Source organism: Montipora foliosa, unplaced genomic scaffold (genome assembly GCF_036669935.1).
Source record: "Montipora foliosa isolate CH-2021 unplaced genomic scaffold, ASM3666993v2 scaffold_394, whole genome shotgun sequence".
NCBI classification, from domain to species: Eukaryota; Metazoa; Cnidaria; class Anthozoa; order Scleractinia; family Acroporidae; genus Montipora; species Montipora foliosa.
The window spans coordinates 206719-220000 of record NW_027179694.1 but is presented as its reverse complement, the minus strand read 5'-3'; the positions used below and the strand labels follow the sequence as shown (position 1 = coordinate 220000).

At 50.4% G+C, this 13282-nt stretch overlaps 1 protein-coding gene across 1 annotated transcript; it reads left to right on the top strand.

Moving 5' to 3' along the window:
- The first annotated feature begins 7659 nt into the window (after nucleotides 1-7659).
- Nucleotides 7660-8994, top strand: LOC137987891 (uncharacterized protein F54H12.2-like). Its single transcript, XM_068833976.1, has one exon. The coding sequence runs from the start codon at nucleotides 7660-7662 to the stop codon at nucleotides 8992-8994; it is 1335 nt and encodes a 444-aa protein (XP_068690077.1).
- The last annotated feature ends 4288 nt before the right edge of the window (nucleotides 8995-13282 follow it).

Genomic DNA, 13282 nt, shown 5'->3' with positions numbered 1-13282 from the left:
TGTGAGCCACTAGAGTTCGTTCTGGGGTTTTGTGAGCGTCGTAGAGACGGCATACGTCTTCTCTCACGGACGTGTGATAAGCTTGTCTAGGATAATAGGGAAGTCCGTGCACATGTCTCAAACAATGATAGGCGGCACGTTGATCCCTGTACGATAGATGAGACCATGCTATCTTGGGTCTGTAATGAATAGAACCGTAATGTGTTCCGGTATGATCGCACCATCCCATTTCTCGTACGAGGTCGGGTTTCCCTTGGTAATGAAACAGTTCGAAATCAAGAACTATGCACACATTGTCCAGAGGGTGATTCTTCGTCTTCGGTGGTCTCGGCGGAGGAGAAGTAGTATTTGGTGGGTTGTCCCCGTTCACTGTAGAAGTCGGGCAACTCGTCGGGTTCGTCGGCGGCATCGAAGACGTATCGGCATTCATTGCAATTGGTATCTGGTTTCCACGTACGTAATGCCAAGACGGGTAGTTTGTTCTTGTCGTAGCGGCAACACTTGCACAGGTACCGGTTTAATAAAGCATCGATACGACGACAGAGCCTTAGAGTGAGATCGTCGTTGTCCGTCTGCACGCCGGTTGATGTGGACATGATTTGGTATAGGAAGATAAGAAGACGTCTCGATATATAGGTGCGTACGTGGCTGACGCCATCCATAACGGGCCAATGACCAAAGATTAGAACGTGTCCACGCCATCCGTGTGATCATCACGTGCCTGCGGTGCATAAAAAAGAGACAACGCCAGAGCCGTGTGTCATTCGTTGTTTCATCAACCATGGACAGTGCTAAGACTAAGAATAAGAAGAAGTCGCCACCTAAGAGAAAAGATGCCGTTCGTGAAGCAGCGCAGCCACCTACCAAAATCTACAAAGAGTCGCAACAAATGAAAGCGGCAGAGAAGAAAAAAAAAAAGAAGAAAGAGGAAGAAGAAGACGACCGAAAACTGGCCCAAGCAGCCCAAGAATTGGAAGCTTTGCTGGCGTCTGTACAACCAGAACCGGAACCAGAACCGGAATTGCCACTGTACGAGCAAATGATGGCCACGATGCCTTATGAAAGAGACCCACCGTTTGTGGTGACAGTAGCCGAAGGAAGAGTACATCATGACATTCCTTTTGACCCCACGGCTCCTCCCTCAGACCCATTTTGCCCCGAACCACCGCCACCACCACCACCACCACCACCATCGTCACCACCACCATCATCGAGAGGATCCCCACCGCTTTTGCAACCCTCTGGTGAAGTGTTATGTCCTTTTCATGGGACCTCTTTAACGGGAGGATTGTCTAAGAATGATGTGCCTTACATGTATTGTTTGGAGTTTGATGCCGTGTGTCCTTTTTGGATCGTGGGTGCGGATCGTATTCAAAGGTGGCCTGACGCCATCCAAGAGCAACTCCACCAAGACGTGAGACGAGGACCTTGGCATTGCTTTCACGACCAAAAGTCCAGATTGTCCAGAACCGTGAATCCCGAATCAAGGAATGTGGGTCGTTTTTACCTGGCCTGTCGTCAAGACGAATCATGTGGGTTCTTTCAGTGGATCGACAGTGAATGGTCGAACCGCATCGTAAAATACCGCATGGATGAAGCTAAGAAGAAGGGATATCCCGATGAAGTGCCCGAAACCGCTTCTGACAGAAACAAAGAAAAGATCAGAAAAGCCTTTGAACAGTTGGAGGGAACGGTCATCCAAGTACCCCCCAAGACAGATGAGGAGATCAAACGGGGTCTGGAGAAATTGGTTCGTCAACCAGTACGTCGATCGAACATCAGTTGTGATTGTACCGCGGGTCCTATTCCTCCATTGCCTCCTATACCAGACGATCGACTGAAAAAGGAATTGCAAAAGTTCAGTGAAAGGCAGCGGTTCTTTGACCACCAGAAGAGGATGGAGACGCTCGGGGAACGAGAGCAGCAGTGGTGCCGACGTCTGGAGCAGACACGTCCCATTACCTCGGAGTTGCTGAGAGCATGTTTTGTCGATTTGAACTATTGATGTATCGAAAAAAGTATAAATAAAGAGTTCGAGTCTTTTTTGAGAAATCATGTAGTCATGTCTTGTATCGTGCTGGGTCGTCACTTGCTCAGGGGTGTTTTGGAACAAGTGTCCCGTCTCCCCTATCGCGACTATGGGCGACGGTTACGTTGGTCGCTCTTGACATGGATGTGTCGCGAACTCGTCAAAGTTCTCATAAACGATGGCGACGAATGGGATGGGTTGCCTACCGAGGAACCGGTCGATGCCTTGGAGGAATTCAGGGCTCTTCGAGATTTGGAAGGCTATAAATGGTCTCACTTTGTCGTGTACCTCACATGGCTGACGAAAACGATCGGACCCGAGAGAGCTTATCGCGTATGGCGAATCCTAGAGAACCATCACTTGGAGGATCTACCTAGTCTTTTCGAGTTGGTGGCGCGCTTGATCGTGGTCAAAACATGCCGAAATCCAAACATCGTCGACAGAATCAGGAGACCGGAGTGACCGCTTATACGGACACAAATACCCCCGGATCGCTGGGTGGTTTGGCTCGTTATGCCAAAGCGCAAGATTTGACTTTGAGCGAAGCCCGAAAGGAACTAGCAGGTCAGTTGGCCTATACGTTGCACAAACCGGTCCGTCGACGGTTCAAGACCTCTCCCGTGTTGGTGTTTCACAAAGACGACCAATGGCAAGCGGATCTGGTGGAGATGCAACCCTTCAAGAAGTGGAATGCAGGGAACCGGTACGTGTTGACGGTCATCGACGTCTTGTCCAAGTATGCTTGGGCTATTCCCGTGAAGAACAAGACAGGCCAGGCCGTGGCCGACGCTTTTGAAAAAATCATACGTCAATCGGGACGTAAACCCTTGCGTCTACAAACGGATGCCGGAAAAGAATTTTACAATGCCACGTTCAGGCGATTGTTGGAAAAAGAAGGCGTTCAACATTTTTCCACCCATGGCGATGCCAAAGCCTCCATTGTGGAACGTTTTAATCGTACGTTGAAACAGCGTATGTACCGTTATTTCACCGCACGCAATACACGTTCGTATGTCGGCGTGCTTTCCAAGTTGGTCGATGGGTACAATAAGGGGTTTCATCGAAGTATTGGTATGGCCCCGGTTTCTGTCACGAAGAAGAACGAAGCCCAAGTGTGGAAAAAATTGTACGGCAAACGTCTAAAACAGAAACCTCGTCCCAAGTTGAAGAAGGGAGATCGTGTCCGTCTCAGCAAGAAACATCGACCTTTCAAGAAAGGATATCTTCCAGGCTGGACGGAAGAAGTCTTTCTCGTACGTCGTGTGGTACGTGGTCCTGTGGTGACGTACAAACTCGACGAATGGGACGGGACGGCCATGGAAGGCAGTTTCTACGAAGAAGACGTGCAAAAAGTCACCGTGCCGGACGAAGCCTTGTTTCGTGTGGAGAAGATCCTACGACGGAACAAATCGTCGGTCAAAGTGCGTTGGCTGGGATGGCCTGAAAAATATGACAGTTGGATACCTCGTTCGGCACTGAGAAATGTATAAATACGTTAGCCATGATTAATAAAAATTGAAAAAAGCGATCATGTCGTATTATGTGACCTTGTCCAGTGACGTCCAGAACGGGGAATTTCCCAACAACACATCCTCCGACTTTTGTTTTCGGTTGCCCGAACACAGGATTCGACATGAATGGGATGAACGTCCCCAAGACGAATGGGAAGTGGGGTTGTCCGGCGCGACTTTTGCGGACCCGCCCGCCAAACCGACAGTGATACCAGGGCATTCTGAGAATCTATTGGCGCATGAGGATTTCTATCATCCTTACGGAAGACGACACCCGAATAATTGGAACGAAGAAGGCTACTTGTGCACGTTCTACTACTTGACCGTCTTGAACAATCGGATCGATCGGAATCTGAGAGGCGTGGTAACCCTGAAAGACATCACCCCTTCGAAGACGGGTGTCGAGTTTGTGAAGAAAATCATTCATGCTATGGAACAAAAGATCGCCCTGAGTCTCAAACCTGGAGAACTCCTTTACTATACCTATACGGACAGCGATGGTGAGACCCAGAAAAAGAAAACCGTGTCCACTTTCAAATGGGATGGAGACGATCTCATTTTGGACAATAGCGAGGTGTTTATCAGTGGTGTCATGTGGAAGTACTTTGGATGGACCTTTGAACTGGCGCAGAATATGAAATGGTTGGAAACGGTGACGTCAAAGAGTCGCACAGATCCAGGTCGTTACCGTAAAGGTCCTGATTTGCATATGGTGTCTGTGGATCCTAAAGGACCGTTTGCCGATTACACTCAAGAGAGATTTCAGGACACGGTGGCTTTTCCTGGACACGCCGATAAATTCAATGACGGTCCAGTCACAGTCGTCACGGAGGGGGTCGGATGGTTTTCCGTCAATCAAGGAGCACTCTTCATGGTCATGGCTAAAGCTTTTAATTGGCGTTTTGTACACCTCAACGAAGCCTTTGAGAAATTCCATCACACTCCCGTGGCCGTACAGTCGGTGGAGAGACCCTTGTTGGTCACGGTCAATCTCGTAGACGCACAGTGGGTGAACGACACGTATGACGAATTGCTTCGCACCGTGCCGTATACAAAAGGGAACCAGTGGTGGGAACCACGACGCGTGCTGTACCACGATCAACGAGGGCGTGGCCTGGAGACCGTTCATGTATGCGTGAAGGAAATGAACGGAGTCAAGGCGACCTTTGGCTCAGGAGTGACGCGTGTTTGCCTCCATTTTCGTAAGAAACGTTATGGACGTCGTCGACCCTACGAATCTGAGGAGATGCGTATAAATACGAGTGATGAGGAAAAAAGGGATCATCACCATGTCTTATTATCTGACGCTCTCGAGTGACCTACAAAAAGGCGAGTTCCCAGACAATGGTCCATCCGAGTTTCGCGTCCGTCTGCCGGAGAACAAATTATGGGACGCACACAAAGATGTGGAATGGGAGATTGGATTGTCTGGGGTGTCCCTGCCCCGTTTGCCGGATCGATCGGAGGCACATCCCGAGGGTCTGATCCTTCATAGTTCCATCACATCCCATTTACCTACATGGAGCACGCATGGTCCGCTGTGCATGTGGACCATTGAAGCTTCCGGATCGAGTCCGACCCGACTAAGGAGAGGCTACGTGACTCTGAATACGATAGGTCCTTCATCCAACGGTGTGGAGTTCATCAAAAGAATCATCAATGCGGTCGAACAGAGAATACAACACGTGTTGCCTGACGGAGAATCGTTGTACGTGAATCAAACGATCAATTCTATGACCGTCTCGAGAAGGAGAGCACCCAAGTTCAAATGGGACGGGGACGATCTGATTTTGGACAATTCAGAGACTTGGACAGGATTAAAATGGAAATATTTTGGATTCTTGGCGGAATTGGCCATAAACATGGGATGGATCGTGAACAAGGGATCCTCGATCGATTATGACCGAGGGGAGAACATGCTCATCGAACCCTTGGATGAAAAAGCGGACAAACCGAACATTGCGATCGAGAGCTTCTATGATGGTGGGGAATACGACTTTCCCGACACGACCGGGGGTGCCGATTACTTTGGGACCGAACCTTTCGAGGCCGTCTCCCTGGCTGACTCCTCTATCTTTGCTGGAGAAATTGGTTCGTTCCTCATCTTTTCCGATCAGTACAATTGGCGTTTCGTGCGTCTCAACGAAGCCTTTGACAAGTTTCGTACCAAGGCAGCGCTGCAGACGGTAGAGAGACCCCTGTACGTGTTCATCGATCTGATAGAGACGGAATGGGTGGACGGTGCCTACGACGAATTGCTTCGGACGGTACCCTATAAAAGAGGAAAAGTGTGGTGGGAGCCTCGACATGTGCAGTACCACCCACACCGAGGACAAGGCATCGAGATTTTTCGCGTGCGTGTGTCGGAACTGAACGGAAAACCAGTCTCCTTTGGACCGGGAGTGACACGCGTCTGTCTTCATTTTCGAAAGAGACGTCGTCATGGAACGTCTGGTTCTCATCAGCGATGTTTCGAAGGAGTATCCCAAGAACACGGCGAGTTCGTTCAAGATGCGCTTGCCGCGAGTGCTCCAGTATGAGGGTGAATGGGAAGCCGCTTTGGTTTCCATATCATTGCCCGACGAGGGCTTGAACATGGATGAATGTAGTGCCGACGAAGCCGTCCTGGTGAAGCACAGGTACAAAGTGAATTTGGGTTCCAACAGATCCGAAATGAAAACAAATGATATCACGAAGAAGGAGGTCGTTTCGAGAAACATCGATATCGTCAATGGTAAACAATTCATGCAGAATCTCGTGGATGAAATCGATTGGAAGCTGACGGAGACGGTGCAGGGCATCACCGACGCTAAAGTGAATGATGGAAATCGATCAAGATGGGAGTTCATCGGCGACAATCTATTCCTGTGGAAAACAGAAAATCTCACTCTGTTGACACCAGAGACGTCCATCGAATTAGGCGTTCATCTGTCTCTATGCATGGAATGGTTGGTGAAAAAAACCGACGGATCGTACGCCCTGGGACCCAATCTACGTTTTGCCATACACCATCGAACGGGTGCCCTTAAAGGTAATACGGTCAAAGTGGGACCCACGGAACTCACGAGAAATGCCTTGTGGTATGTGGAGAACCAACGTTTGAGATTGACGATGACCATGGACTGGAAGTTCATGAATATCGAGACGGCTTTCGAGAAAGCTTTTTCTAGAAGAAATCGAACCCTGATGGTGTACACGGATCTGGTGGGAAGCACCCTCATGGGGGTCTCGGAACATCCTTTGCTGCGAGAAGTACAGTACCAACGTCAGGGAGCAGGCGTGGTGTATTTCGAACCTTTACATCCTCAATGGATCCCCATACGCCGAAATTCGATCGACACGGTGGAATTAGAGATTGCGGAAAAGAACGGCCGACTGGCCAAGTTTGGAGATGGACGGACCGTGGTGACCCTAGGCCTGAGACGACGTGCCGAAAAAGTATAAAGGGGTCGTCCACGATCGTCGTCCTCATCATCATCATGCGTGGCGGTAGTTTGTCGCGGTATCATCCTCCTTCTGTAGAGGACCAGGACGGTGGGAGTCTGTCTCGGTATCATTCTCCTTCTGTAGAGGACCAGGACGGTGGGAGTTTGTCGCGATATCATCCTCCTCCAAAACCCCAGGAAGGCGAGGGTCTCGTGGACGATTTGCTGAAAGCCGCAGCCCCAGTGGCTTTGAAACACCTGAGCGCTCAGTTATCGAAAGGCGATACGGACGACACGGAAGTCATCGAGATGCCTAAGAAGAAGAAGAAGAAGAAAACGAAAAAGACGACCGCTTCTAGAAAACGTACAGGAACGAACGGCACCATGTCTGGAGGCACAGTATATAAAAGGCGACGTCGTGATATCTTTGATCCATAATGTCCAGACGACCTGTGGTGGCGCGCTCCCGCTCGTTGCGAAGACGTAGAGGACTCAATTCCAATTACATCCAACGCGGTGGTTGGATTGCTGGGGCTGTTCCGATTCCGCCCAACTATCGTGTAGGGCGTGTTTTGGTCAAGAAAAGAAAAGGAAGAGGAAAAAGAAGAGGAGGAGGAGGAAGAAAGAGACGACGATCATGAGTTTGAATTTGTTCACCCTCCCGGCCGTCGACACCACGGTCAAGGCGTATCGTATGGTCCCCTACAACACGGCCATCACCGGTGTGACTCCCGTATCCTTCCTGGTTCCGGGACTCGACGACTACATAGACTTAGGTCGTAGTTATCTCCAGATCGAACTCAAACTGAAGACAGCCGCCACCAACGGTCTCGCTGCGGATGCCAACTCGGCTTCGGACGGTACCAATACACGATTCGTGTACGTGACCAACAATATCGGGCATGGGCTGTTCAAGCAAATGAAATTGAAATTCAATGGTCGCTTGATGAGTGAAGCCACGGACGATTATGCTTACTGTGCTTTGCTGGAGACCGTCATGAACTACGACGAGGAAGAGGGCAAGACCACCCTGGCCAGTCAAGGTTGGGTGAACGACAGTCTGAATGTGGTCGAAACATTGGAAGCCTCAGGGACCAACGACGACAAGATCACGACCGCTACCTGGGCGTACAACAAAGACCAACCCCTGAAAGACGCCACCAAACCCTTTCATGGCAACAAGACCGTCACCTTGATCGTGTATCCTCATTTGGCACCCATGAGGACAGGACGTTTACTGGTGCCTGGGGTGGAACTGGGATTGGATCTGTATCTGAACAAACCCGATTTTTACATGTTCGGCACGTATGCCAATGGAACGCAAGCCAGCGGAGGCACGAAAAAGTACGTCACCGTGGGTCCCAACGAACTGAAAATCACTCTGTTCTTGTGTCGATTGACCCTGAACCAGTCCGTGTACAACACCTTGCAAACCAGACGGAGAGTGAAAAGTCGTTGGGCCAATTATCCCGTCGTCCGAACGGAGATCCGTACCTTTTCTTTTGATGGAAACACCACCAAGTTCACTCAAGACAATGTCTTCACGGGCAGGGTCCCAGACCGAGTCGTGATAGGGTTGCTGGACAGCAAAGCCTATAATGGGGATCTGGAGTACTATCCGTACGCCTTCCAATCTTTTGGAGCCACACGGATCCGCCAGATCATCGACGGCGAAGAGTATCCCAATGTGCCTCTAGAATTGAACAGTAGTGATGCCTCCAAAGATTTTGCAGGGTATCATCGGTTCCTCCAAGTGTGCGAGTCCATCCGCGGTCACAAACCGAACATGGTGAAACCAACAGAATGGGGATACCAGAAAAATTTCACACTGTTTGGATTCAATAATGTGCCCAAGGGAAATGCGGATACTTCCAGCTATCGGAATCCTAAACAAGGAGGCAACCTGAGATTGGAACTGGAATTTGGCAGCGCTCCTAACAAGAATGTCACCGTCCTAGTCATGGGAGAATTCGAGAACGTGTACCAGATCAATGATCAGGGAGGGGTTCTATATAATGTGCACCCTTAAGAGAAGCTGTGAAAGAAAGAAAAAAGAGGATGGAGTTCGTACCGCTCACGGATGTGGTCTTACGACATTTGGCCCAAGACGATCCCATCCTGAACGAGAGCTTCGAGGGGGTCTTTCCTTCCGACAGACTCCCATCTCCCAAGTACCGAGGGACGGCAGCCTACATCGTCAATACGGACCCTTTGGGGGAACCGGGACGTCATTGGTTGGCCATATGGACGGAGAACGGATCCTGTGAAGTCCTGGACAGTTACGGACTGCCCATCACCCTGTACGGATCGAAAGATCTGAACCGATGGTTGAGACATGGATTCGGGACGATCTTGACCAACACCCGTACCCTTCAAGCCTTCAACAGCATGGCGTGTGGTCATTATGCTTTGCTTTATTTGAAAGACCGTTGCCGAGGACAATCCATGGAAGACTTTTTAGAACGTTTTTCATCGGACCATTATGTGGCGAATGACAGAAAAGTTGGATCGGAAATACATCGCTTGTTACTCGATGACGTTCATTTGTGGCCCTGGACACAACGATGTCAACCCAGGATGGAAATGGCATTAAACTTTTGATTTTTGAAAATTCATGTCTCTCTTTTTTTCATTAGAATAGAACCTATATAAACGATGGGTTACGGAAAGAAAAAACGGAATGGGATACGATGATACGGAAACCGAGCAGTACGGTGATCGTGGGTCCTTCGGGATGTGGCAAGACACGATTGACCCAGGCTCTCTTGAAAGAACGAACGATCTTTGAGGACGGAAAAACACATCCCTGTTATTATTGTTACGCGGTATGGCAACCCCGATTCGATGACATGTGGAAACACGACGGCATTCGATTTCATCAAGGCATTCCCGAAGTGGAACAACTCGAAGAATGGTTCGGCAAGAGTAAAGGTGGCATTCTCGTGTTAGACGATCTCATGGACGAGGGAGGCGACGACAAGCGTGTGTTGGATCTCTTTACGCGAGAATCACATCATCGTAACATCACGGTCCTCTATCTATGTCAAGATCTTTTTCCGCCTGGCAAATACGCCAAGACCATCTCGCGAAACGCCCATTACATCATCGTCTTCAAGAGTCCGAGAGATCAATCGGGGTTCCGTGCTTTGACCATGCAAGCCTTTCCTACTTTGTGGCGTCAGGTCCTTCAAATCTTCGAAGCGTGCACAAGGCGACCCTACGGCTATATAATGATGGACCTTCACCCAGCTTCAGACGATCGTTACCGTTTGTTCAGTCGTGTGACGAGAGAAGAGGGACCGACCGAAGCATGGAAGAGGCTTTGAGTGCTTTGAGTACACCCTCGTGGGTAGGATCCGAAGCCCGACAGTCCCCGTTTGATATGTTTCAATGGGAATACGATCTTCAAGACCGACCCGTGGAAGCCAGACTGAGAGCCCAATCGGAACGTCGGGCACAAGGTGGACGTGCAAGAGATCTGAGCGAACGTTTGAGCTTGGCGGACGAGATTCCCATGGGCACCGGTGTCGGTGTGGGGACCAATCGGGACCCGGAACCCGCGAGCTCTCCGGCCGGTGTGGGAACCTACGTGGACGAGATCTTGGATCAAGGAAGGGTGCCTACACCGGATGCCGCAGCCTTTCTGTCGAACCCTGTGAGCGCACCCCAGGGTACAGGCAGCGAACTTCTTTTGTCGCAAAGGGAACTCATGATGCGTTCGATCTTGGACGGCAGTGTCGGTGCGAATCAGAGAGTACAGATTCAACGCAATTACGACATTTCGGACCAGGATCTCGACGACTTTAGGGACGCTTCCACAAGTGGACCCAGTGGCACCAGTGCCCCAGCAACGCGACCCACCACGGGTGGCAAGCAACCCCGGCGTGGCAGAGGGAGTGCCAGAGGCGGGACAAGTGGAAGAGGAAGAGGAAGAGGAAGAGGCAGCGGCGGCCGTGGCGGCGGAGGCGGTGGCGGCGGAGGCGGTGGCGGCGGTGGCGGTGGTTCACCCGGTGGAGGCTCGACGCCCGGAGGTTCGACGCCTGGAGGCAGTCGTCGTATGAATCAAGACGGGTTACGACGTCAGATGGATCTCTTGGCTCAAGACGCGCAACAACGTACACGAGGACGACGGATCAAAGCCGTCACGCACACCAACACCGTCACGACCGTATATAAGGACGGACGTCCTCCTACCACCAATCGTACATCGAGTCGCGTGAGAAATCCATAAGAAAAAATGACCGTAAGAGGCACGAGAGGGTTCCGACGTCGTATGCCTAGACCAAAGAGGAAGCTGCGAGTGCCCAAGAGAGGACAACGTGGTGGGGTCTTTCCTCTCTTTCTCCTTCCCCTGGCTGCTAAAGCGATAGCCGCCGGTGCGATCTCAGGAGCCGCGGGTTATGGAGTGAACAAGGCTTTGAGCAAGAAGAAGAAAAGAAGAAGACCACGAAAATAGACTATATAAGAACGTCTCTCGGTGTCTCTGTATGACAAAGATGACAAAGATGGCAAGAAGAAAACGACGAAACAAAAGGGGACAAAAAGGAGGCTCCAAAAGCGGTATCTTTACACCTCAAGGACTCCGTGTCACGTTCCCTCCACCCATCTGGCAAAAAAGTCAACGTGGTGGTGGTGGTCCCAAAAAACGTCGACGACAACGAGGCGGAGCGTTGGCCCGTCGTAGAATCCGAACGCAAGACAAGATTGCAGAAGAGTTGGCTATGTTTCTATCAGGACCCTCCCCCTCTTTTGCGAAAGCAGGTCTCATGCTTGGCAAAAACGCTTTCAAAGGTGTGAAAGACAATATATAAGGAGGAGACCGACATGAGACCGTCATGAGAAGCGGACATGGCAAGAGGAAAGAAACGGACGAAACAACGGGGTGGTGGCTTGTCGAAGCTCAACGAGAAACAAAACCGTGAACTGAAAGCCCTTTCCTACTGGTTCAATCCTTGGGACAAACAACCGGACTACACGCAAAGGGGTGGTTTCTATCCCTTTACTATGCTCAAGAAAACGCTCAAGGCTTCGTACGGTCCCAGACCGTCCAAGTCAAAGAAGCGACGGTCGTCGAGAAAATAGACTATATAAGGAGATCTTCCCCTCTACTGCATAAAAAAAAAACGACAAGATGGCAAAAGGAAAGAAAAGGGCCGCCAAACGAAAAAGAGGGAGAAAAAGAACGCAACGTCAACGTGGTGGTTTCTATCCCATGACTATGCTCAAGAAGACGCTCAAGACCTTACCCAAGAACAATGACGTGACGTGGCGTGTGGAAAAGAACAAACCTCAACGCGGTGGCTTCCTAGGCCTATTCATGCCTGGGAGAATGGGCAAACAGAGGAGAGCCGCAGAGAAAAAGGGGTACCAATGTGCGTTCGGTCGAGGCTCAAATCGCTGTCGAGGCCTATAAAAAGAAAGAAAGACCCGACACGATCCAAAGGGAAAAAAACACCATGACGAATCAGAAACAGTCTTGGCGAATCCGACGGCAAGCCCCCTTCCTCAAAAGCGTCCTCAGAGAAGCCAATCATCAACGACGTCGTGAACACCTGCAGGCGGCCAACGCGGATCAAATCAATGCCGTGAGTGAATTGATGATGAACACCCTCAAGGGAAACGTCCCTGTCTCTCCTCCTACCATGAAAAAGCTACGACCCCATCGTCAAAAGCTTCACGACATGTCCCGTCGTAAAACCTCTCTCAAAAGACGACGCGAGCTCATGATGAATCAAAAAGGACGCGGTTTATGGCAAGGCATGAACACGGCTTGCGAGACGTGTTTACGATATAAAAAGTGAAGGTGTCGTCGCTCATCATCATTTTTGTTCGCATCCCTCATCATGGACGATGGTTGGTACGACGGACATTCGGCATCCATCTGTGCCATGCACGACCAGATAAAAGGTCTACGTAACCGAGTACGGGAACAGTGTGACACGATACGTCAATTGACCGATCAACTGCAGCAAAGAACGGACAGTCTGTGTCACGTCGAACAACAACTCACCGATCTGAGGACGGACTTTTGCAATCTCAAGAATCATCTCGAGAGAGAACGTTTCGAAAAGCACACCCTTTACTGCAAGAACATCATCCGGAACGATGACGATGACCGCCGATAGCGTGGTGCCAGGTTTTGAAAAGTATCTCCTCGTCGACCCCCAAGAGATGGATCGTCTGGAATCCATTCAACGTGCTCAACTCCGCGAGACGCCCAAGTCACGGAAAATCGCCCGTCTGGCCGCCACCGAAGCCGCTCTCTTGACGTCCGAACACCTTCCACCGGCAACCAAAGAGGCTCTCGTCAAACCCGT